Below are 26,072 nucleotides of genomic sequence, written 5' to 3'. Positions count from 1 at the left end.
CAGTCCTTAGTGCCCCTTCCTGCTCTGAGACACAGTCCTTAGTGCCCCTTCCTGCTGTGACACAGTCCTTAGTGCCCCTTCCTGCTCTGAGACACAGTCCTTAGTGCCCCTTCCTGCTGAGACACAGCCCTTAGTGCCCCTTCCTGCTGAGACACAGTCCTTAGTGCGCCTTCCTGCTGAGACACAGTCCTTAGTGCCCCTTCCTGCTGAAACACAGTCCTTAGTGCCCCTTCCTGCTCTGAGACACAGTCCTTAGTGCCCCTTCCTGCTGAGACACAGCCCTTAGTGCCCCTTCCTGCTGAGACACAGTCCTTAGTGCGCCTTCCTGCTGAGACACAGTCCTTAGTGCCCCTTCCTGCTCTGAGACACAGTCCTTAGTGCCCCTTCCTGCTCTGAGACACAGTCCTTAGTGCCCCTTCCTGCTGAGACACAGTCCTTAGTGCCCCTTCCTGCTGAGACACAGTCCTTAGTCCCCCTTCATGCTGAGACACAGTCCTTACTGCCCCTTCCTGCTGTGACACAGTCCTTAGTGCCCCTTCCTGCTGAGACACAGTCCTTAGTGCCCCGTCCTGCTGAGACACAGTCCTTAGTGCCCCTTCCTGCTCTGAGACACAGTCCTTAGTGCCCCTTCCTGCTGAGACACAGTCCGTAGTGCCCATTCCTGCTCTGAGACACAGTCCTTAGTGCCCCTTCCTGCTGAGACACAGTCCTTAGTGCCCATTCCTGCTCTGAGACACAGTCCTTAGTGCCCCTTCCTGCTGTGACACAGTCCTTAATGCCCCTTCCTGCTCTGAGACACAGTCCTTAGTGCCCCTTCCTGCTCTGAGACACAGTACTTAGTGCCCCTTCCTGCTCTGAGACACAGTCCTTATTGCCCCTTCCTGCTCTGAGGCACAGTCCTTAGTGCCCCTTCCTGCTGAGGCACAGTCCTTAGTGCCCCTTCCTGCTCTGAGACACAGTCCTTAGTGCCCCTTCCTGCTGAGACACAGTCCTTAGTGCCCCTTCCTGCTCTGAGACACAGTCCTTAGTGCCCCTTCCTGCTGAGACACAGTCCTTAGTGCCCCTTACTGATCTGAGACACAGTCCTTAGTGCCCCTTCCTGCTCTGAGACACAGTCCTTAGTGCCCCTTCCTGCTGTGACACAGTCCTTAGTGCCCCTTCCTGCTGAGGCACAGTCCTTAGTGCCCCTTCCTGCTGAGACACAGTCCTTAGTGCCCCTTCATGCTGAGACATAGTCCTTACTGCCCCTTCCTGCTGTGACACAGTCCTTAGTGCCCCTTCCTGCTGTGACACAGTCCTTAGTGCCCCTTCCTGCTGAGACACAGTCCTTAGTGCCCCTTCCTGCTGAGACACAGTCCTTAGTGCCCCGTCCTGCTGAGACACAGTCCTTAGTGCCCCTTCCTGCTCTGAGACACAGTCCTTAGTGCCCCTTCCTGCTGTGACACAGTCCTTAGTGCCACTTCCTGCTGAGACACAGTCCTTAGTGCCCCTTCCTGCTGAGACACAGTCCTTACTGCCCCTTCCTGTTGAGACACAGTCCTTAGTGCGCCTTCCTGCTGAGACACAGTCCTTAGTGCCACTTCCTGCTGAGACACAGTCCTTAGTGCCCCTTCATGCTGAGACATAGTCCTTACTGCCCCTTCCTGCTGTGACACAGTCCTTAGTGCCCCTTCCTGCTGTGACACAGTCCTTAGTGCCCCTTCCTGCTGAGACACAGTCCTTAGTGCCCCTTCCTGCTGAGACACAGTCCTTAGTGCCCCGTCCTGCTGAGACACAGTCCTTAGTGCCCCTTCCTGCTCTGAGACACAGTCCTTAGTGCCCCTTCCTGCTCTGAGACACAGTCCTTAGTGCCCCTTCCTGCTGAGACACAGTCCTTAGTGCCCCTTCCTGCTCTGAGACACAGTCCTTAGTGCCCCTTCCTGCTGAGACACAGTCCTTAGTGCCCCACACTGCTCTGAGACACAGTCCTTAGTGCCCCTTCCTGCTCTGAGACACAGTCCTTAGTGACCCTTCCTGCTGAGACACAGTCCGTAGTGACCCTTCCTGCTGTGACACAGTCCTTAATGCCCCTTCCTGCTCTGAGACACAGTCCTTAGTGCCCCTTACTGCTCTGAGACACAGTCCTTAGTGCCCCTTCCTGCTCTGAGACACAGTCCTTAGTGCCCCTTCCTGCTCTGAGGCACAGTCCTTAGTGCCCCTTCCTGCTGAGACACAGTCCCTAGTGCCCCTTCCTGCTGAGACACAGTCCTTAGTGCCCCTTCCTGCTGAGACACAGTCCTTAGTGCCCCTTCCTGCTGAGACACAGTCCTTAGTGCCCCTTCCTGCTCTGAGACACAGTCCTTAGTGCCCCTTCCTGCTGAGACACAGTCCTTAGTGCCCCTTCCTGCTCTGAGACACAGTCCTTAGTGCCCCTTCCTGCTGAGACACAGTCCTTAGTGCCCCTTCCTGCTCTGAGACACAGTCCTTAGTGCCCCTTCCTGCTGTGACACAGTCCTTAGTGCCCCTTCCTGCTGTGACACAGTCCTTAGTGCCCCTTCCTGCTGAGACACAGTCCTTAGTGCGCCTTCCTGCTGTGACACAGTCCTTAGTGCCCCTTCCTGCTGAGACACAGTCCTTAGTGCGCCTTCCTGCTGTGACACAGTCCTTAGTGCCCCTTCCTGCTCTGAGACACAGTCCTTAGTGCCCCTTCCTGCTGAGACACAGTCCTTAGTGCCCCTTCCTGCTGAGACACAGTCCTTAGTGCCCCTTCATGCTGAGACACAGTCCTTACTGCCCCTTCCTGCTGAGACACAGTCCTTAGTGCCCCTTCCTGCTGAGACACAGTCCTTAGTGCCCCTTCCTGCTCTGAGACACAGTCCTTAGTGCCCCTTCCTGCTGTGACACAGTCCTTAGTGCCCCTTCCTGCTCTGAGACACAGTCCTTAGTGCCCCTTCCTGCTGAGACACAGCCCTTAGTGCCCCTTCCTGCTGAGACACAGTCCTTAGTGCGCCTTCCTGCTGAGACACAGTCCTTAGTGCCCCTTCCTGCTGAAACACAGTCCTTAGTGCCCCTTCCTGCTCTGAGACACAGTCCTTAGTGCCCCTTCCTGCTGAGACACAGCCCTTAGTGCCCCTTCCTGCTGAGACACAGTCCTTAGTGCGCCTTCCTGCTGAGACACAGTCCTTAGTGCCCCTTCCTGCTCTGAGACACAGTCCTTAGTGCCCCTTCCTGCTCTGAGACACAGTCCTTAGTGCCCCTTCCTGCTGAGACACAGTCCTTAGTGCCCCTTCCTGCTGAGACACAGTCCTTAGTCCCCCTTCATGCTGAGACACAGTCCTTACTGCCCCTTCCTGCTGTGACACAGTCCTTAGTGCCCCTTCCTGCTGAGACACAGTCCTTAGTGCCCCGTCCTGCTGAGACACAGTCCTTAGTGCCCCTTCCTGCTCTGAGACACAGTCCTTAGTGCCCCTTCCTGCTGAGACACAGTCCGTAGTGCCCATTCCTGCTCTGAGACACAGTCCTTAGTGCCCCTTCCTGCTGAGACACAGTCCTTAGTGCCCATTCCTGCTCTGAGACACAGTCCTTAGTGCCCCTTCCTGCTGTGACACAGTCCTTAATGCCCCTTCCTGCTCTGAGACACAGTCCTTAGTGCCCCTTCCTGCTCTGAGACACAGTACTTAGTGCCCCTTCCTGCTCTGAGACACAGTCCTTATTGCCCCTTCCTGCTCTGAGGCACAGTCCTTAGTGCCCCTTCCTGCTGAGGCACAGTCCTTAGTGCCCCTTCCTGCTCTGAGACACAGTCCTTAGTGCCCCTTCCTGCTGAGACACAGTCCTTAGTGCCCCTTCCTGCTCTGAGACACAGTCCTTAGTGCCCCTTCCTGCTGAGACACAGTCCTTAGTGACCCTTCCTGCTCTGAGACACAGTCCTTAGTGCCCCTTCCTGCTCTGAGACACAGTCCTTAGTGCCCCTTCCTGCTGTGACACAGTCCTTAGTGCCCCTTCCTGCTGTGACACAGTCCTTAGTGCCCCTTCCTGGTGAGACACAGTCCTTAGTGCGCCTTCCTGCTGAGACACAGTCCTTAGTGCCCCTTCCTGCTGAGACACAGTCCTTAGTGCCCCTTCCTGCTGAGACACAGTCCTTAGTGCCCCTTCCTGCTGAGACACAGTCCTTAGTGCCCCTTCCTGCTGAGACACAGTCCTAAGTGCCCCTTCCTGTTGTGACACAGTCCTTAGTGCCCCTTCCTGCTGAGACACAGTCCTTAGTGCCCCTTCCTGCTGAGACACAGTCCTTAGTGCCCCTTCCTGCTGAGACACAGTCCTTAGTGCCCCGTCCTGCTCAGACACAGTCCTTAGTGCCCCTTCCTGCTGAGACACAGTCCTTAGTGCCCCTTCCTGCTGAGACATAGTCCTTAGTGCCCCTTCCTGCTGAGACACAGTCCTTAGTGCCCCTTCCTGCTGAGACACAGTCCTTAGTGCCCCTTCCTGCTGAGACACAGTCCTTAGTGCCCTTTCCTGCTGTGACACAGTCCTTAGTGCCCCTTCCTGCTGAGACACAGTCCTTAGTGCCCCTTCCTGCTCTGAGACACAGTCCTTAGTGACCCTTCCTGCTGAGACACAGTCCTTAGTGCCTCTTCCTGCTCTGAGGCACAGTCCTTAGTGCCCCTTCCTGCTCTGAGACACAGTCCTTAGTGCCCCTTCCTGGTGAGACACAGTCCTTAGTGCGCCTTCCTGCTGAGACACAGTCCTTAGTGCCCCTTCCTGCTGAGACACAGTCCTTAGTGCCCCTTCCTGCTGAGACATAGTCCTTACTGCCCCTTCCTGCTGAGACACAGTCCTTAGTGCCCCTTCCTGCTGAGACACAGTCCTTAGTGCCCCTTCCTGCTGAGACACAGTCCTTAGTGCCCCTTCCTGCTGTGACACAGTCCTTAGTGCCCCTTCCTGATCTGAGACACAGTCCTTAGTGCCCCTTCCTGCTCTGAGGCACAGTCCTTAGTGCCCTTTCCTGCTGTGACACAGTCCTTAGTGCCCCTTCCTGCTGAGACACAGTCCTTAGTGCCCCTTCCTGCTGAGACACAGTCCTTAGTGCCCCTTCCTGCTGAGGCACTGTCCTTAGTGCCCCTTCCTGCTGAGACACAGTCCTTAGTGCCCCTTCCTGCTGAGACACAGTCCTTAGGGCCCCTTCCTGCTGAGACACAGTCCTTAGTGCCCCTTCCTGGCCATCTCCCTGATCTAACACAGAAGTTTCTGCTGCCTCAATCTGCACCTGCCCTGTATCTGTTGATAGAAGGAAAGAACGTCAGACAGAGTAAGAATGTCTACTACACACACACCTGCAAACATTCATGAGTGAAAATCAGGACCTGAGACCAAATGCTTACAATCAATTTTAGTCCCTTTCTGGTTTTCTACCTAATTTTTGTCATATTATAATAATGCTTTTATTTATAAAAAGTTTTCTTAATAATGTACGTTCTAATATACCAGCTTAATCCCTATATAATGTTCCCTCCAAACTTATAAGAGATTTTAATGAATGAGACATAAATAAGTCTGTTACATTAGGCAACAAAATGTAGGTCAATATAGATTTATTTTTATAAAGAGAAAAGACAAAAATAAACTATATAGTACTTAGGGGCCAAACAAATGGAAATAAGCAGAATTGCCCTGGCCGGTTTGGCTCAGTTGGATTCAGCCCTCGAAGAGTCCCGGGTTTGATTCCGGTCAAGGCCATATACCTTGGTTGCACGTTCTATCCCTGGCCCCTGCCGGGCAAGTACCAGAAACAACCAATTGATGTGTGTCTCTCTCACATCAATGTTTCTCTCTCTCGATCTCTCCCCCTCCCTTCCACTCTCTCTAAAAATCAATGGGACACATATCCTCAGGTAAGGATTAACAAACAAAGAAAAAGAAAGAAAGAAAGAAAATAAGCAGAATAAAACCTACAAATAAACAAAAAATTAAACTAAACTTTTAAGTTAAAAAATTTCCGAATGTACCATACACAGTAATAACACAAGTTATAACAAAATCATACACCATTGAAAGATTTTGCAGGTTCGGTTCCAGACCACCACAATATAGCCAATATCACAAAAAAGCAAGTAACACAAATTTTTTGGTTTTCTAGTGCATATGAAATTTACGTTTACAGTATACTATAGTTTATTAAGTGTGCAATAGCATTATGCTTCCTCAAAACAATGTGCATACCTTAGTTTAAAAATACTTTACTGCTACAAAATGCTAATCAACATCTGAGCCTTCAGAGAGTCATAATCATTTTGCTGGTGGAGGGTCCTGCCTCAATGTTACTAAAAATACAGTATCTGTGAAGTACAACAGAACGAGGAGGGCCTGTACTAAAGCAGTCCAATGCACATCAGAATTGGTTTCAAGTAAATTAGTTTAAATCTCCAGACCGGGACAAGACTGATATTACCTGGCAATCTTAGAAACACCATAGGCAGGATCACACACTTGGCCAGTACAAACATGCCCACTGTTGACATTAATTACTGACCTCTGTAACTCATTAGTCAATTAGATATCAATATGAGAGAACACAGAGCATTTGAAAATTCATTTACCTTTTAAAAATTAAGCCCAGAATTTGAGAGTAATACTGGTCGAGGTATTCAAGTATATGGTACTACAAACTGGTCTAGCTGCACATGGAACAAAGCAATGGAAAGGGGAAAAAACGCAAAGAGGGACAACAACATGATAGCAGGCAGGACTGAAATCTTGTTGATCATGTTCACGTAGTCTCAAGATGTGGCTTTTTACTAATTTGGATTTTATACTCACCTAAACCTTTTTGCCCAGGGTTCTTAGCAAAGGTAAAAGTAAACTGATAGAAATCCTTAAACTTCACTGTGTCCTTAAGCTCTTGCTCCAATCTTGGTAGGAGAGCTTTCAGCTTTTCTGTGCTGTCACACCTGTGATGAGAGAGAGAGAGAGAGAGAGAGAGAGAGAGAGAGAGCGCAGAAAGAGAGAACGAGAGCGCTTTGTTAAGGGGAGGAGACAGGTCTCCCCAATCCCCAGCAGTTCTCAGCCTCACTGTGATGTGGTGCAGCCTGAGGCTTGGTCAAAGCGGGGTGGGTAGGTGGAATTCTCATGGGCCTCTTTCTCTAGCTAAAAAGCCTTAAAAAGCCTTGAAATGCTCTAAAACTCATTGTGGTGATGACTGCACAGCGCTTTGAATACACCAAAACCACTGTAAATGGGTGAATTGTACGGCATGTGAATGATGTCTTAATAAAGCTGTCATTAAAAGAAAAAATACAAAATTGCTTGCCCTCCTCTGTGTAAACTGGAACAGGAACATGGTTTAACTCTGCAGCTTCAATCACAGAAGCCAAAGCCCTGAGATGACAGAGTGACAAACCCACTTTCTCCCAGCCCGTACCACTGTTACCACTATACTGTCCCTACATAAGGAAAATAAACCTGTGGCACTCTAGCTACTGTATCGAGGGGTTTCTTCACTACAGTGGGTTAGATTTAAAATATCCAAGTATAACGAAACACAACTCAATTGTTTTAAAATTGAATTTGTCTTCCAAAGTCAATAATCTTTAAACTATTAAAAAGCCTTTAAAGCAGAATCTAGAATAGCAAAACATAAAATTTCTCGTTTTTATCTTGATTGTACAGCAAGGAAGAGAACAAAAGCAACACTTCATTTATCCACACACCCAAGTAGAGCGGGGCTGAGGAAAGACAATTGAGCAAGTCCTGGAGAGGCCGGAACTATTCAGACCAGCAAGTCCATGAATAAATACACTCAGAGGCACAAATGCACAGCTTTAAGGGCTGTCATGGGTGCTGCGGACAGCCCCCAGCCCCGCCCCCAGCCCCGCCCCCAGCCAATGGAGAACCAGCAGGCAGCAGCACCTGGGGTGTGGCTGTGTGCCCTTCCCCATTACAACCCCTTTCCTCCACGTGGCCACTTCCTCGCTCTTCTTTATGCCTCCATCACTCCAACAAGCAATCCTTGGCAGTGTGTTAGTTATCCCTGCTTCTGAACTTCTTAAATGGGAACTCATGGTAAGTATTATTTTGTCTTTGGCTTTCTGTGCCAACATTATGTTTGTGAGGCTCATTTATGCTGACAGTGTGGCTGGGGTTGGTTCATTTCCATTGTCATATAGCATTCCATTAAATTCCTATTTTATAATTTATATATTCTACTGATGATAAATATTTTGGCTGCTTCTAGTTTTCTGGTTACAAAGAATGTTTAAAATGTTCTGTACATGTGTCCTGGCACACATATGCATGTGTTAAGGTAGACACACCCAAGAGTAGAACAGCTGGGTTCACAGGGTCTGTGCACCTTCAGTTTAATAAGTAATGTCAAACAGTTTTCCAACGTGACCATCCCATTTCACACTCCACCAGCAGTACACTAGAGTTCCTGTTGCCTCACATTTTCACTAATATTTATGACTGTCTTATTTTAGCCACTCTAAAGAGTGGGTTGTGAGGTTCTATTTCATTGCAGTTTTAATTTGCACTTCCCCAATGAATGAGATTGAGCACATTCTTGTATTTTTCACTGATCATTTGGAAATTCCCTTTGTGAAGTGCCTGTTCAAGTCTGTTGCCCATTTTCAATTAGGTTATCCTTTTCTTATTGTTTTATAGGAGATTTTTATATATCAGAAATACAAGCCTTTGTCAGTAAAGTATTTTCAAAGTACTTCAAAATATGGGCTGCCTTTCCACTTCCTTGATGATGTGTCTTGATGAGCTGTTATTTTTAGTATAGTACACTTTATCCATTTTCTTTATAGTGTTTTCTTGGTGATATTTTAAAACTTTCCCAACTGAATAATCATAAAGATATTCTCCTACATTATTTTCTAGAGGATTCTGCCATTAGCCTTTCAAATGGAGATCTACAATTCACTTGGATTGTTGGTTCATTTCCTTTGTCATATAACATTCCATTAAAATTTTATGTGTGGTGTGAGGTAGGGATCAGATGAATTTTTTCCCATATGCCAATTCTCCCAGGACCATTTACTGAAAAGATGTTCTTTCTCCACTTTCCTAAAGTGCTGCCTTTGCCATAATCCAATGTACCTGTATACATGGATTTGTTTCTGGGCCCTCCATTCTGTTCCACTGGTATATTTATCTATTATGGTACTCAATATAGTCTTAGTTATTATAGTTTGAAGTCCTGACTAGCTGGTAGAGCAAATCTTCTCACCTTGTTCTTTTTTTCTTTAAGAATTGTTGGCTACTCTTGACCGTGCATATTCATATACATTTAAAATCCGCTTGTCAAATTACACACACATAAACCTACTACTTATTAGAGATCATATTAAATGTACAGATAAATTTAGGGATCAAACAGAAAGTGTTACAACCTATAAATGAGGTATATTTCTCCATTTATTCAGGTTTCCTATCTCTCAGTGAGTTTTCTCTATGGAGGCAGCACACATATAAAATTAGATTTACCCTAGGTGTTTTGTATTTTTGATGCTACTGGAAATGATATTTTAAAAAATTCATTTTATTTTGTTTCATTATTACATTCAGTGTTTTGAAATAATATCAATTTTTGTTTGCTGACCTTGTGCCCTGTAGTCTGGTTAAACTCAAGCTTGAGGTAAACCAAAACCGTGTGGTGTTGGATGAAGGACAAACAGACCATGGAATATAATAGAGAACCCAGAAATAGAGCAACACAGTTATTTTTTTTGATTTTACAAAGATGTCATGGTATTTCATAAAGTTTACTCAGCCTATTTAAGAATCCTCAAGCCCCCAATTAAAGTATGTAAGATGAACTGTTAAAGGCAGGTACTCTAGCCACAGTCAACAGTCAATAGCCAGGAAAACGTGTGAAAAAAACCCCAACGAAACAGAGCAGACACAAAAGCCAAAGTATATTTTAAAGCTTAGTGCTATTTAGACTAGAAGCCAACAGTCCTCTGCATTCCTAAAAGCAATGAGATTGTTTTTATAATACACTTTTTGAACACATGAATGATACTTTTGCTTGCTACATAGCACTTTAATATTTACAAAATGCTTTTACCTTTAACTTCCCTGTGAAATGTGGACAGCAGTACCATTAACTATCATTAACTGGTAATCTTAAATTACACTCTTGAATACTCCATATAAGAGGGCATGAAATATCTAACACATTTTGCAAAGATTCACACTCAAAATCTTTAAAGTATGTTTTTAAAGTTATGACACCTAACAGGATAACAGGCAAGAATTTAAAACATTTACTTGTATAATATATTTCTAGACAGTGTCGTAGAAATGCCAGTAAGTGTTTCTATAAGAAGCACTTATTTCCAAATCTCTCATTTTGGGGAGATTTTTAACAGATAGGATAGTGTATAGTATCATGCTCATGGAATAATTCTTTAGTAGGTTGTTTTCCATTCTAAAAGTACTAGTAATTCATCTAGGCTTTCCTAGTGCAGAGAACATGAAAAAATACACTATTACACCATTGTCACAATGTTCTCTTTTGTTTTTTTGGTTTTACAAAGCCACCAGGTTATGGTAAGATAACACTACAAATCAAAGTTTTGTAGAGTTTATCATTTAAACAGACAAGGCTGACAAACATCACAGTTTCATCAGTTTAATGGGAAAAAAACGAATGCTCTATTCCCCCATCTGGCCTGGAATGCTGAAGCACATGCCTTAAGAACATGTTTACTTTAGGCTTTCAAGCTCCTTGAGCAGCTAAAAAAGGTTAGTTTAAATTGTCAACAATGAAATACCAGAATATCAGCAAGTCAAGCAAGTTGGCTTTTATACAACCTCATGAAATAGTTCAATAAGTTTAATGATTAAAAGACATTTGTTATGTGCTTTCATTTACTTCTTGGACTTATCTGACAAGTGAAAAACATCTTAAGCTATTAATGAAGCTTTAATCCCAACCTTGTAGGTAGAACAGAGAAATATTACAAGCAAAAATCAAAACGACATTTTATTAATGCTTAATATAGCAACACACTAAACTATACATTTAGTACACAGTATTATGAAATAAGCCGAAGAGCTGAAAACAAACAAACAAAAACACCCTGATGCTTACTGTCAATTTAAAACTGGGGGAAAAAATTAAAAAGTAGAAAATAAATTACAAAAGGAATTAATCTGAGAAAAGATTATGAAATAAAACTTAAATTGGAATTTACTAGTAAAGGGAAACCAAAGGCTTAATATAGTGTAGCTGCATAAGAAATTTATAAGATACACAAATAAAATAAATTAATATGAAATTAATATTTACAGACTGAAAAAGAATTAATGTTGAAAGTATCTTCCTTTATGAAAAATTTAAACTGAGATCAATTTACTTACCCAAGCTCGGTCATGCCATCTACAAATTCCTTTTTGCTAAATTCACATTGAGTTGCTGCCCTGAATTTCCACGCTATAACCAAAACGCTGATACTGGCAGGATCTAGGCTTAAATCATCACAAAACTGTTGAATCCCATCAATTCCAATTTTATTTTCATCTTGTGGGTCTATAGTTAAAATTAAGGAAAAAAGTTATACTATTTTGGAAAGTACTACTGAAATGTTAGAATCATACATCTACTCCATAGTTCTAGAAAGCTTGTTTCAAATACATCAGCAGACTGTAATTGTCTACTCTATGAGAACGATAGCAACAAATAATAATTTATCCAGCAAGTACTCCTATTTTTTTTTAATATATTTTATTGATTTTTTACAGAGAGGAAGGGAGAGAGATAGAGAGTTAGAAACATCGATGAGAGAGAAACATCGATCAGCTGCCTCCTGCACATCCCCCACTGGGGAAGTGCCTGCAACCCAGGTACATGCCCTTGACCGGAATCGAACCTGGGACCTTTCAGTCCGCAGGCCAACGCTCTATCCGCTGAGCCAAACCGGCTTTGGCAAGTACTCCTATTTTTAAAGTCTAGGTTTCTGGGCGTTAGTGAAAAAAAAAAAATCATTGAAACTTCTTTTAGAAGATTTCATCATTAACAAAAAATGTAATTTCCCTAAAATGAAATAAAATTCAAGTTTACAAAATTTTAGTTTGCCCAATGGCAAATTGTTACAAAAATACTGCATTGGTATTCATAGTATTTTAAGTTTTTATCACAACCCCACCTAAAGATTGCCGTTTTTCTTTTAAAAGTGATTTCATTTGCTATAGTTCTAATGCTACTACACAATACCTATTATCAAAATCATTTAGTTTATGCATCCACATTAACAGCTTAGAAATTCAAGTTTCCCCCACCCTTCACTTCTGGCTTATAAATAAAATTAAGAAACTTAGCATTTCCCTATCAGAAATTCAAAAAGTAAAATCTATTAAAAGAAGAATCCCAGCAAGATCTCATCAAACTAGATCTAGTAATTTGACAGACTGTGTGTATCATAATATATTATCACTAGAGGCCCAGTGCATGAAATTTGTGCACTCAGAGACCTGTGCCCTCTCGCAGGGAGCTCTCAGGGGATGGCCGACGGCCAGCAGTCAGACATCCTTAGCGCTGCCGCAGAGGAGGGAGAGGCTCCCACCACTGCCGCTGCATTCACTATCCATAAGCTTGGCTCCTGGCCGAGCGGCATTCCCCCAGTGGAAGCACACTGACCACCAGGCAGCAGCTCCTGCATTGAGCATCTGCCCTTTGGTGGTCAGTGTGCATCATAGTGACCGGTTGTTCCACCATCGGGCTGAAACTGGCTCTCTGACATCCACCGAGGGTTCCCAGATTGCAAGAGCGCACAGCCCAGGCTGAGGAACCCCACTGGTGCACAACCGGGGCCAGGGAGGGACGCAGGAGGTTGGCCAGCCAAGGAGGAACTACGGGAGGGCTCCAGGGCATGTCTGGCCCATCTTGCTCAGTCCCAATCGGCTGGACCCCAGCAGCAAGCTAACCTACCAGTTGGAACATCTGCCCCCTGGTGGTCAGTGCACATCATAGCAAGCAGTTGAGTGGCCTTAGCATATCATTAGCATATTACTCTTTGATTGGTTGAACGATTGGACAACAGGACACTTAGCATATTAGGCTTTTATTATCCTATACTAGAGGCCTGGTGCACAAAAATTTGTGCACTCGGTGGGGAGAGGGGGGTCCCTCAGCACGACCTGTGCCCTCTTGCAGTCTGGGAACCCTCGGGAGATAACGACCTGCTGGCTTAGGCCTGCTCCCGGGTGGCAGAGGGCAGGCCCAATCCCTAGGTGCAGCCCCTGGTTGGGCTCAGAGCAGGGCCTATTGGGGAGTTGGGGCGCCACCCCGTGTCATGCAGAGAGCAGGGCGGATCGGGAGGTTGCGATGCCACCCTCAATCATGCTCAGGGTAGGGACGATTGGGGGGTTGGGGCACCGCCCGGTCACACTCAAGGCAGGGTCGATGGGGAGGTTGCAGCGCCACCCCCTGTCACGCACAGAGCAGGGCCAATCAGGGAGTAGGGGCTCCGTACCCTGTCACACACAGAGCAGGGCGGATCAGGGGGTTGGGGCACCGCCCTCTATCACCCACAGAGCAGGGCCGATCAGGGGGTTGAGGCGCCGCCACTGTCACACTCAGGGCAGGGCCGATGGGGAGGTTATGGCTTTACCCTGTCACACACAGAGCAGGGCCCGTGGGGGTTGGGGCGCCGCACCCTGTCACGAACAGAGCAGGGTGGATAGGGAGGTTGTGGCCCCGCCCCCTGTCACACACAGAGCCACAGGGCGATTAGGGGGTTTGGGTGCTGCCCCTGTAACACTGATCCCGGTGCCGGGAGGCCTCTCAGCTCCGCTAATCCCAGTGCTGGGAGGCCTCGCGGCTCCGCTGATCCCGGTGCTGGGAGGCATATTACACTTTTACTATATAGGATAGAGGCCTGGTGCATGGGTGGGGGCCGGCTGGTTTGCTCTGAAGGGTGTCCTGGATCAGGGTGGGGGTCCCCACTGGGGTGCCTGGCCAGCCTGGGTGAGGAGATGATGGCTGTTTGCAGCTGGTCACACACCCTTCAGGGTGGGGGTCCCCACTGGGGTGCCTGGCCAGTCTGGGTGAGGGGCTGAGGGCTGTTTTCAGGCTGGAGGGTGACTGAAGCTCCCAACTGCTCCTTTTTTTTTTTCTTTTTTTTTATTCTGGCCAGCTTTAGCTCTGACTCCAGCTCTGAGGCCTCTGCTGCTGAAAGCTGGTATCTGGTTTGTTTGGGTTCTATAATCGAAACAATGTATAACTCTAGCTCTGAGATCCCGGCTAGCTGAAAGCAGGTTTCTGGGGTTTTGTTTAGCTTCTATATTTGTTACAATGTTTCAAACTGCAAGCTCAGAGGCCGGCAAGGCAGGCGGGGAACGTTGGAGTCCTCCGTCACTGAAGCAAGCAAGCCTCATGTTCGCTTCTAGCTGCCTGGCTGCCGGCCGCCATCTTGGCTGGCAGTTAATTTGCATATCGCCCTGATTAGCCAATGGGAAGAGTAGCGGTCGTGCGCCAATTACCATGTTTCTCTTTTATTAGATAGAATAATAAATAGGTAATATGCAAATTGACCATCACACCCTCCCACAAGATGGGTGCCCCCATGTGGTCAAAGATGGCCACCCCCATGTGGTCACAAGATGGATGCCACAAGATGGCTGGCAGGAGAGGGCAGTTAGGGGCGACCAGGCCGGCAGGGGAGGGCAGTTAGGGGAGAACGGGCCGCAGGGGAGGGCAGTTGGGAGCAATCGGGCTGGCAGGGGAGGGCAGTTAGGGGTGACCAGGCTGGCAGGGGAGGGCAGTTAGGGGTGACCGGGCCAGCAGGGGAGGGCAGTTAGGGGTGATCAGGCCGGCAGGGGAGCAGTTAGACTGGGAGGGGAGTGGTTAGGGGGTGATCAGGCTGGCAGGCAGAAGCAGTTAGGGGCAATCAGGCAGGCAGGCAGGCGAGTGGTTGGGAGCCAGTAGTCCCGGATTGGGAGAGGGATGTCCAACTGCCTGTTTAGGCCCGATCCCTGTGACTTTCTGTGGGATTGGGCCTAAACCAACAGTTGGACATCCCCCAAAGGGTCCCAGATTGGAGAGGGTGCAGGCCGGGCTGAGGGACAACCCCCCCCCCCGTGCACAAATTTCATGCACCGGGCCTCTAGTATAGGATAATGTATGCGTTAATTCTGTTAGAACAGGGATAGGGAACCTTTTTCTGCCAAGGGCCATTTGGATATTTATATCATTCATGGGCCATACAAAATTATCAACTTAAAAATTAGCCTGCTCTATTTGGTCAAACATTTAATTAACTCACCCCTAATGCCTTGGCAGTGCCAGGCCAAATGATTTCGGGCTGGACATTCCCCACCCCTGGTTGAGAAGGTGGAAACAGAAAACTTGTAGCTCCTTTACTTAAATAAAGATTAAGTGTGATAAACTTCTGTCATACAAGATTTAATTTTGGTCACTTAAGTACTATCTATTACATTTTAAATATATAAAAGAAAAACTGATGATTAAATGAATGAAACCAAAAATATCCTTCCACCTCTATTCTATTAATACTATTTCAAAAGTATTAGTGATGAAATAACTGCTGTCGTGGGTTTACAGGACAAAGGTTCTGTAAAACATTCTCACTTGTCTTTCTTTCAATTCTATGCTCCTAACATTATAGATTTTAAGGATAACAGAAAAACTGGTCTACAATGCTCTCACCTAATAAGCAATCTTAATAAATTTCATATACAATAATATTGTATATTTTAAAGTAACTTTAGAAGCACTTATTCATTTGTATATATTAATGCATAACCAACATTATATTTGTCCTTAAACAATACTGTATATTTATTTTTAGAACCCCACATGAATATACCATATATCTACTTTAAATAATTAAAATTACATGGATAATATTAAATGAAGGGATGAAGTTTAAACTAAAGAAAAATGACAATTTTCACTTATATAACTGTATTTTTTCAAAGGCAGCTGCACATATTTGAATAATTTTTAAAATCTGCACAGCATCTAACTTACAAAATTAGCTCAACAATTAACAGCCAAAAAATTAAAGCACACTAAAGCTTAATTTAAAATAATGTTCATTTTTTTTAAGAACTACAAGTACAAATCTTCTTTTAGCCACAGAATATGTTTCTGAGCCAAGATATTTTTAAAAATGCAATTCTCAATCCATTCTTCAGATCTAGACAGATTAAAATATACACACAGTATTCTCAAAAGTAAAACATGAAAACAATAAACAATAATTTAAAGCCATAGGAGTTATACTGTTTGAGTTAATACTTGTTTAAATTAGTGTTTTTGTTTTGTTTTACGTTTGGGAAATAAAAGGATTTGCCTTAGAAACTACTAGAAGAAAAAAAACCCCTCAATAAACTCTTGAATCTTGCTGCCTCTCCCATCACAGCACAGATTTGATATTTCTATGAAATCTAAAAGCCTGCCGAGTGATTTGAATCTGTATATATTCAACATATAGACTTTTTTTTATGCAGACTTATTTATGCAGTATGACTGTATTTTTGTTGTTGTTGTTAATCCTCATCTGAGGATATTTTTTCCATTGATTTTTAGAGAGAGTGAAAGAGAGGGGTGAAACATCTATGTGAGAGAGACACATCGATTGGTTGCCTCCAGCACACACCCCAACTGGGGCCAGGGATCGAGCCCACAACCGAAGTATGCACCCTTGACTGGAATGGAATCTGGGCCCCTTGAATGCGGGCCTACTCTCTGACCACTGAACCAAACGGGCCAGAGCGCAGTATGGCTGTATTTTGATATGGAAAGCTCCATTCTTGGTGTTGATTTCAATAAAAATAACAACTGTTCCCAAGCTCATGCAATAACTGAAGTTGTTTCAGTATTACAACACTACTACACTGTGTTAAGAGATGGATGACTTTTCCCGACACATCGGAACTATTCTTATGATTTGGTACTGTTATTTATTTATTTATTCATTTTATTATATATTTTCATTTATTTCAGAGAGGAAGGGAAGAGGAAGAGACAGAAACATCAATGATGAGAGAGAATCATTCATTGGCTGCCTCCTGCACATCCCCCACTGGGGATCGAGTCCACAACTCGGGCCTGTGCCCTGATGAATTGAACTGTGACCTCCTGGTTCATAGGTCGACACTCAACCACTGAGCCATGACTGGCCTGGCATTCTTGGTACTGTTTTTAAACAACTTTCTCACTACCAGTATTCAGCCTAGATGGAACTGCTTGGGGAAAAACACTATATTCACAGGTGTAACCACCTGGCCATGATACTATACTATTAATGGATCCCCTGCCACTAGTGATCCCAGTAGGGAGAGCTGACTGCCAACCAGTCTTTAGACTGCTCTCTTCTCATCCCACCCATAATCTACAACGATTAATAGTCACAATTCCATTTAAACTGGATTTTGCAGCTGGGTGTCAGGAAGAGTAGGAACAGCATGAAGGTCTTTTGAACACAGCACCAGAAATTCAAGAAACAACACTGGTCTGCTCCCTCGAATGGAAGCGAGTTCTTTACTGTCTGCCCGTTGTCACCGTCACCCCTTACCTTTGTACCTGTTATACAGCTGCTCCAGCCTCTTCTTGTCCACTGTGTTTTTCATGGATTCCTTGTGGAACGAGTCCGGGTTTTGGAAGAAGTTGTCGGTGGCCACGTCTAGTTTCCACTCATTCTGTGTTAAGCAGTAGATGGCAGTTCTTTCGCCAGCCTGAGTAAATGCCATAAACTGGCGGACCTTGTCCTTCTGAGATGATTTAAGCTTATGCTTTGGGATGCAAAAGAAGCAGGAAAGCCAATGAAGCCAATCCAGAGGTTTGTTTCAGCATTCTATTCCTAATGCCTATATTTTAACTGGACTTAGTTTTTTTTTTTTCTTGTTGGGTGACTCAACTTCACTTCAGAATTACAGGAAGACAAACGCTTGTTCTTCATCAGTTAAAAAGACTGCACAGTCTTCTGAAAATTGAAACGACAGCATCTATATAGCAACAGATATGCAAAGTCTAATCTTCAAAACATGATGAGAATCAATATTTTATACAAAATTTACATTCTGATCTCTACCCACTTCAATTTGCATGAGCACCTTATTTTTCCCTAAGTCTCAGTAAATCCCTCTTTATAATACATGAGGCCCCTGATAAAATGAGGCTGAGTACGCGACCCAGGGCCTGACCATATCACTGCCACCCAACTATTCGCTTTGGCTACAATTAATTTCAGGCTCTAATGAACGGGAGGAGGGATTCCCAGTTTGAAAACATCTTTTTTTTTTTTTTTAAGTTTTTTCCATTTTAAAATCGGCAGAACCACATTGATCAAAACATATACACACAATTAAGCATAGCGTGAAAAAAATTTACAAGCGTTCCAAAAGCAGGCACAAAAAGCTCGTTACGACTAATTGAATATGATACTAATAGCAAGAATGTCTGTGTACATGAGACAGAAATAAAATAGAAAAATAGGGCAGAGGCTGTGAGGCAGTAAATAGCAAAACTGCCAAGTAACTGTACTATATATAGTATATAATGAAACAAAATAACATCTTAATACTTCCAGATATAGGATGGTAAAGTTTCCATTTATCTAAGATAACTTGATTAAAATGATACTAGGAATAAAAGTGATTCACTAATTTCTGTAAATCAAAATGGACTCAATCTAAGATGCTAATACTTTACACATAAGGGGGACATTTTTACTTAATTGAGAATTTAAACTCAATCTTGTTTTTAAAAAGATGAGACAGCTTAAAGAAACACAAAATAAAATGTAACTTACAAACATATGTAAATGGAAAACAAGCTACAGATGAAGAAACTGAGAGAGGGGAAAAGGAAAATAAGAAAGCCAAGGACGCGATACAGACATGCACACCACATACAAGAGCTGAAAATTAAGCTCCAAGCTTCCCAGTTGCCAAAGCAGAGAAGAAAATAGGACTAGTTGGAAAACCTGTTTTTATAAGATTAAAAAACCTACCAGTGGCCCAGAAGAGACACAGCTCCTCCTGGCACTGAAACCCAAAGGAAGCGTCCCCTGTGGCTGCTCATGAAAGGGCAGTGCGCAATGTCCCCTTCGTACCAGACCAACTCCTCACCAAGATGCCAACAACAAACAGCAGGGCAAGCTTCCAGAGCTGTTCTTAAGGCACCCCTCCGCGCATGCTGAAGCCAAAAGAGCACAGCATATATAATTCAGCAGGAGCACAGACAGTGCAGTCCAGTACACTGCTCTCCGGGTATGGTCTGAGGACCCCAGGGATCCATGATGACACAACTATCTCCACAATGATTCCAAGCCACTCTCCGCCCTTCTCACTCTCATTGGTGTACTCTAGAGGCTTCCAGAGGCTGCACAGCTTGTGCTATCACAACAGGGTGAATGCAGAACACTTGAGAACCTATCTTTTATTAAGCTGGACATTAAAGATAACTTGCAAAAAGGTAATGCAATGCAAACACATATGGGCTTATTATTACTAAGTATATAAACATTTTTAAACTCTCCATTTCCATTTCTAATATGGAACATACCAATGGCTACTACCCACATAAACAAAAACTCTTTGGGGTACCAATAATTTTTCAAAGTGTATAGGGGCCGTGGGACTAAAACGTTTGAGAACTGATCTAGAGTAACACAGAAAATTAACGATTTGGCTACTAAGAACAATGTTGATCATTTTGGGTGTTTGGTCCCATTTGGAATCTGATGAAAGTCACAGAACTTTCTCCAGGAAAACATATGTGGTACATGTGGTACACACATGTGCATGTAGTTTTGCATATAATCTCAGGGTTGTCACAGAACACTTAAGCCCATCTATTGGTTCCTCAGAGGATAGGGGAAGGTGGAACTCCGTTTAAAAACTGATGCCTGGCTAGTGTGACTCAGTGGTAGAGTGTTAACCCATGAACCAGGAGGTCACGGTTTGATTCCTGGTCAGGGTTTGATTCCTGGGTTTCAGACTCAATCCCCACTAGGGGGTGTGCAGGAGGCAGCTGATCAATGACTCTCAATTCTCTCTCATCATTGATGTTTCTATCTCTCCTTCTCCTTTTCTCTCTCTGAAATGAATTTTTTAAAATGCAGATAAATGCACTTTAAAAAAACAAACAAACAACTGATGAGCAAGATCAGGAGCTGATTGGTCTCTATTGCAGCTACTCAACTTTTCCATTGCAGTGAAAGCAGCCCTTTACAACATGCAAATGAGTGCACATGCTGTGCACCAATAAAACTTTATTTGCAGCCAAGGCCGGATTGCTCGGCTGGTTGGAGCATCACCCCCTACACCAAAAGGTTGCGAGTTGGATTCCTGGTCAGAGTGTATAAAAGAGGCAACCAATCGATGTTTCCTTTCTCTTTCTCCCTTCCTTTCTCTCTCAAATCAATATAAATCCTCAGGTGAGGATTAAAAAAAATTATATTTACAAAAACAGGCAGCTAGCCTATGGTCTGTAGTTTACAATCTTGATCTATATTTTAGGTTTAATATATGGAATATGTATTCTATACATTATTTCCTGAAATTAAGCCTTTGGAAAGAACTAGAAAAAAGAGTTCCAGGTATATTCTTTGGTAAGATCAAATTCATCTAAATTAGGGCAGATCCCATAAGTTCTGATAGGGAGCTGATAAAAATAAAGCTAGCATCTTTTTATGATCGTCTCCCCAAGGGAGGGTGGGCAAAGCCAAGCGTTACCTCAGAAAGCTTAAGATAGAAACAGATGTTCAATCTCAAAATGGCACACCATTAAAAATAACCATGATATATTTATTATGGAAATTGCCATGAATGCTGGATTTAAAAATTTTGTCATGGTTGCAAAATTCAGTATATACACACAATGAAGCACAGTCATAAAAAGAAATAAAGTACTGATGTTACGATGTGGATGAACCTCGCAAATATGCTGAGTGAAAGAAGTCAGTCACAAAAGGTCACATAATGAATAACTCCATTTTTAGGAAATATCCAGAAGAGACCAGTCTACAGAGATTGAACGAAGCAGACTGGTGACTTAGGGGCTGGAGTGAGGGGAACGGGGAGTGAGTGTTAATGAATGTGGGATTTTCTTGGGGGTGATGAAAATGTTTGGAAATATACAGAGCTGGTGGTAGTAGTACAACGTTGTGATTGTACTAAACAGTACTAAATGCAACTAAAACTCCTTACTGTTTAATAGTTAATTTTATGTTATATAGATCCCACCTCAAAAGAAAATTCCCCATCGTACCCTTGGAACCTTCTAGATTAATCAACAGAGTAGCATACTGTCAGGTAACTTAATTATTTAACCAGTTTATATAATTGGTAGACCCATACCAAGTGTTGACAGACAGCTGGAAGATATGGTGATGCCTGATCTCAAGGCACTTTTCTTGATAATCTGCTCTTGAAGCCTTTCCTAATATGTGACAAAAAATTCTATCGACGTGTAAAGGAGAATGCTTCCTGAAAACCCTGGAAGAGGTGCAGGAGTATAGGGACCCAGGCCCACAAAGTGGTCTGAACTGCTACTATAAGTTAAAAAATGGGTAGACCTGCAGTTAAGAGAAATAAATAGATCCCTCTTCCATCTATTCCAAGTGACTGCTATGTCATAAGAAGATCCCACAACCTTGAACCTCTAAGTGGTATGAAGGTGCTAGTTCTTAATGAGCAACAGTAGCCATGGGCCTAAGTATAGCCCATAAGTCTCTGGCTAGAATGAAAAGCAAGGGAACTGTCATTAAAGTTGCAACAATTTGATGTTACCCATTACAAGTTTCTCCACAAAATAATAGCAATTAAAAACAAAAATCATTAAGCTAAGTCTAAAGATTGTATGCTAAATTTGCAAACTGCAAGTTGCAATTTGTAAAAAAGGGAACTGGCATAAAGCTGTCTAGAAGAAAAAGCCTCATAAATGAATTCATTATAGGGGAAAGAAGAAAGCTCTGGTCTATTTAAACAGCACTAAATCCATAAATTGGCAGGACCAGAGCTTACCCTGTCAAGAGAATTAAATTAATGTAGCTTTTAAGGGGGGAGAGGGACATTTTCTATGTGTCATTGTTTTAGAATATTAAATGTACACAATTCTTGAAATAAAAACCTGGATAATCCAGTAGAAACAGCAAATAAAATCCCTAACCTATAGAAAAAGTCTCAAATATTTTAACTATGACCCTGTGAAAAAATCATTTACATAATCTGGGCATCAAGACTTAACCACACATAAAATGAAAAAACACACACACAAGTTATTCTTACAATGAATGCCCTTCCACCTAATACAGCGAATTTTCTCTTAGGGTCAACTTACTAGGGCTGCCAGGGCAACCATAATGATCAAATTAATGACATAAACTTGGTCACTTGGACTTTGTTTCAGGCTGGGGGTGGTGGTAAACTCAGTGTTTCCTTTCACACTCCTGGATCTCCAGCCTCGGCAGTGGTTGCACCTGCTCTTCTGCAAGTTAAGCCTTCCTTCCCCTGAGGCGCTGGAGCAGTGGTCTCTGCCTGCTGAGGGGGCCACATCCTGCCCACGTCAGCAAGTGCCTCCTGGCCGCACTGCTGACCACCCCCCTCTTGGTTTCTATGGCCACTCTCTTTCGTCTCCCCGTTTCTCTGAATGACCGTCTTTAGCTCCTTCTTGGCCCATCTTCCCAGCCTGAAGTTCTGTCTCAGGCCTCCACTCTTTCCCCTACACATTCCTCCAGGACTAGTTCTCTCCTGCTGGGAACCTTCCCACTGGCCTCCGGTACCATTAGGACGGAGACTAACGTTTTCTTTCTGCCCCAGAAGACTGCCCAATCTGGTTCCAGGCCCCTGACAAGCCTCCTGCTGTGTCACTTTCCCTTGGCTCCTTGGGCTGTCGCCAGGCCGACCTCCTACCACCTATTCTGTTCTTCCCACCGGGAGTACTGCTCACCTCTGGCTGGGCCTGGCATCCCCCTCATTTCCGAGAGCTCGGCTCACACTCTGGCTAAGCCTTCCTTGCCTTGGCATGGGACACCACTCACCCACCCCACCACAAGGGTTCCTGGAACCTGTGCCACTCCCGAGCACTTATCCCAACTGTAATAAAATAGTTGCATGCTTACTGCTTATCTCCCCTGCTAGCCAGACACGGGTCAGAACACCAAACCCACGTCTGGCTCGCTCACCATCAAACCCCCAACATCTGGCGCACGACCTCCCTCGCCAAGAGAAATCACTGGGTTTATTGACTGCGTGATGAAACCCATCGATGGCCACGGTTTCCACCACATTTCAAAGTAATCAGACATTTCCCGAGACGTCTTTTCTGAGCTCCCGATCTCTATTTCCAACTAACCACAGGACCCTTCTATTTCCCCCTCGTCACTATCGTATAGTCTTCCCGCACAAATCTCTTCTCCGCTCTATTTTCTTTGTTTTTGCTGAATAATCTCACCATCTGCTCAGATGCCCAAGCCAGAAACTGCTGAGTCCTTTCTTTCCTTTATTCTCCCTTTCTGAAGAGTTCCCTAAAAGTCTTCCCCCCTCCCTCTCCTCCTCCCCCTTATTCCTACAGACAATCTCTGGCTCAAGTCCTCACCGCTTCTGCTCTAAATCATTACAACTTCCTAACTTGTCTCCCTGCCGTCCTGACCGCCACCGGTCCAACCTATCCTCTCCGCCAAAGGCTTTTTTATAAAATGCGAACATGATCAAATCACACACGACCCCACTTCTTAAAAAAACCTCCTAGGGCTCCCGTTATCTCCTGATAAACTCTACACTCGGCGTCCGAGAAGAGGCCCTGCGGGTGTAGCCCTGCCATGGTGGACCCCGACCTCCACGTTCCGGCCACAACTGAATCTCCGGCACCGCTCAGAGGCACTGTCGTGCCCATTTCACCCCGAGAGGATGCTGCGTAGGTACGAACGTCCCCGCTCCTCGGTCACCCGGCGGCTCGTGCATCGGGGAGCACCGGTCCGAGCCCCCACGCTGGCCCGGTGCCTCCATCCGTCCAACCACATCACTGCACTGAGGTCACCGCGCAGGGCTCGCCCCAGGTCCTGCGGTTCCCACCTGCGTGCCCCTCCTACTCCAGCGGCGCCCCCGGCGCAGGAGGGCGGACCGCGACCCGCCGCTCCGGTGACCTTCGAGCCCGGCGCTCCCCGGCCCTCCGACCCCCGCGCCCCCCACCCCCGGCCCCGGGTGCGCAGAAGGGGCCGGGCAGAAAGCGACGCCGCGGGCCACTTACCATTCTCCCCGGCGCTCCCCGCTGCTCGCCGGCCCCGCTGTCTGCGCAGGAGCAGCGGCCGCCGCCTCCCGCTCCGCTCCAGCCGCTCCTTCCTCTTCCAGGGCTCCCTGGACACCCGCCCTGGGAGGGGCGCAGGGGAGGCGGTGACAGGTCCCGCAGACCGAACTCCAACTCCCGGCGTGCACCATCCGCCCGGGAGCCGACCGGCCCAGGCCTCGCCCCTCCTCCACGCGACGCGCTCGGCGCGCGGGGGGCCGGCGGGACCCGCACGCTCCGCCCCAAATTCCGACTCCAAGGTGCACGGGCCACTCCGGGCCGACCGTCCTCAGGCCCGCTCCCTCCTACAAATCCCGACGTTCACTGCGCCGCCCAGGGGCCCAAGGTACTCGAGTCCCGCTTCCTCCTACAAATCCCAGCGAGCACCGCGCCGCCCTGGAGTCGCCACCGGGGCCCACCCCCTTAAAGGGGCAGCTACTCCCTTCTGACCGTGTCTGCGGAGACGGCGATCGGGAGAGGGGGGTCGGCGGCTCGGGGCGTCCCCGTGACCGGACCCGGTCCCTGTCCCTGTACCAGAGGCGGCCCCGCCGCCTGCGAAGGGATGCGGGGAAGCCGCGTCCCTGTCCACCCTTCGCCACCCGGCCCCGGAGAGCCGGATCCAGGACGTGCGCGTCCGGGGAATCCCGGTGAGTGCTGCACGGGGTTCGGGCTCGGGGCTCGGAGCCTCGGTCCCGCCCGAAGTTCGGGCCCTTGGGGCTCCCACCCTAGGTCTCTCCTCCCGGCAGTCTTCCCTTCGTGGGGCTTCCCTCGGGGCGGGGTCTCCCCTTCTCTCCTCTCCGGGGGTCCCACGGACGAGGGCCTTTCTGCTCCCAGCGCCCGGCTCTCATCTCGCCTCCTGCGCGTGTGGCCTGCGGGGTGAGAGGAGGATTGTCAGCCTTCCTCGCCGCCTTCCCCCGTGGAGACAGGGCCCCGGCCGTGCACCCGGGATTGCGTTCCGGGTCTGTGGTGGGGCCGTGGCGCGAACTGCAGTCTGGACGCGTAAAGCTGGGGAAGCCGCCGAGTGGGCAGGTCACAGCTGGCGGGTTTACAGACCTCAGCCGCTGCACCCTAACTTAGGTGTGAGTTCCCGTTGCTGTGGCCGGGCTAACAACACGGTCACACGGACGACCTAGCAGTGGTTCTCAACCTTCTGGCCCTTTAAATACAGTTCCTCACGTTGTGACCCAACCATAAAATTATTTTCGTTGCTACTTCATAACTGTAATGTTGCTACTGTTATGAATCGTAATGTAAATATCTGATATGCAGGATGGCCTTAAGCGACCCCTGTGAAAGGGTCGTTCGACGCCAAAGGGGTCGCGACCCACAGGTTGAGAACCGCTGTGCCTTCTGCCCACTGGCTGTTCTGGGCCGACACCCGGGAAAGACGGAGGCCCGCCGGGGGGACCCAGCAATGGCTGGAACCCAGCGGCCAGCTCGTCTTCACCCGCTGGGAAGCGGGAGGTGCCAGTGTGGGTCCCTGACGCCTCCCCAGGACTCCTCAGCTCCCTTCCCACCCCCAGGACTCCTCAGCTCCCTTCCCACCCCCAGGACTCCTCAGCTCCCTTCCCACCCCCAGGACTCCTCAGCTCCCTTCCCACCCCCAGGACTCCTCAGCTCCCTTCCTATTCCCCCAGGACTCCTCAGCTCCCTTCCCACCCCCAGGACTCCTCAGCTCCCTTCCCATCCCCAGGACTCCTCAGCTCCCTTCCCACCCCCAGGACTCCTCAGCTCCCTTCCCGTCCCCAGGACTCCTCAGCTCCCTTCCCGTCCCCAGGACTCCTCAGCTCCCTTCCCACCCCCAGGACTCCTCAGCTCCCTTCCTATTCCCCCAGGA

General features: G+C 46.7%; 2 protein-coding genes across 12 annotated transcripts in view; one reads left to right on the top strand and one right to left on the bottom strand.

The window, feature by feature from the left end:
- The window catches only part of DCUN1D2 (defective in cullin neddylation 1 domain containing 2), a 42,988-nt gene extending 18,557 nt beyond the window's left edge, over positions 1-24,431 (bottom strand). For 2 of the 10 annotated variants that reach the window (XM_081085066.1, XM_081085068.1), the window contains exons 1-4: positions 24,200-24,321; positions 17,523-17,952; positions 11,344-11,512; positions 6,793-6,923 (exon numbers count right to left, since the gene is read on the bottom strand). In XM_081085066.1, coding sequence (XP_080941192.1) covers positions 6,793-6,923; positions 11,344-11,512; positions 17,523-17,697 — 475 coding nt within the window. In that variant the 5' untranslated portion in view covers positions 17,698-17,952; positions 24,200-24,321. Of the gene's footprint in view, positions 1-6,792; positions 6,924-11,343; positions 11,513-17,522; positions 17,953-18,959; positions 19,145-21,309; positions 22,448-23,850; positions 23,982-24,199 lie in introns of those variants that run through there. The other 8 variants (XM_081085070.1, XM_081085069.1, XM_081085067.1 and 5 more) reach the window with 8 other exon arrangements.
- Positions 24,432-24,677: 246 nt separating this feature from the next.
- The window catches only part of TMCO3 (transmembrane and coiled-coil domains 3), a 49,768-nt gene continuing 48,373 nt past the window's right edge, over positions 24,678-26,072 (top strand). The window contains exon 1 of one of the 2 annotated variants that reach the window (XM_081085055.1): positions 24,678-24,882. The gene's annotated coding sequence lies outside the window, so the exon portion shown is untranslated. The remainder of the gene's footprint in view (positions 24,883-26,072) is intronic. The other variant, XM_081085056.1, reaches the window with a different exon arrangement.

The sequence above is a fragment of the Myotis nattereri genome (genome assembly GCF_964212035.1).
Source record: "Myotis nattereri genome assembly, chromosome: 2".
Classification (NCBI taxonomy): Eukaryota; Metazoa; Chordata; class Mammalia; order Chiroptera; family Vespertilionidae; genus Myotis; species Myotis nattereri.
This window is presented reverse-complemented; position numbering and strand designations above follow the sequence as displayed.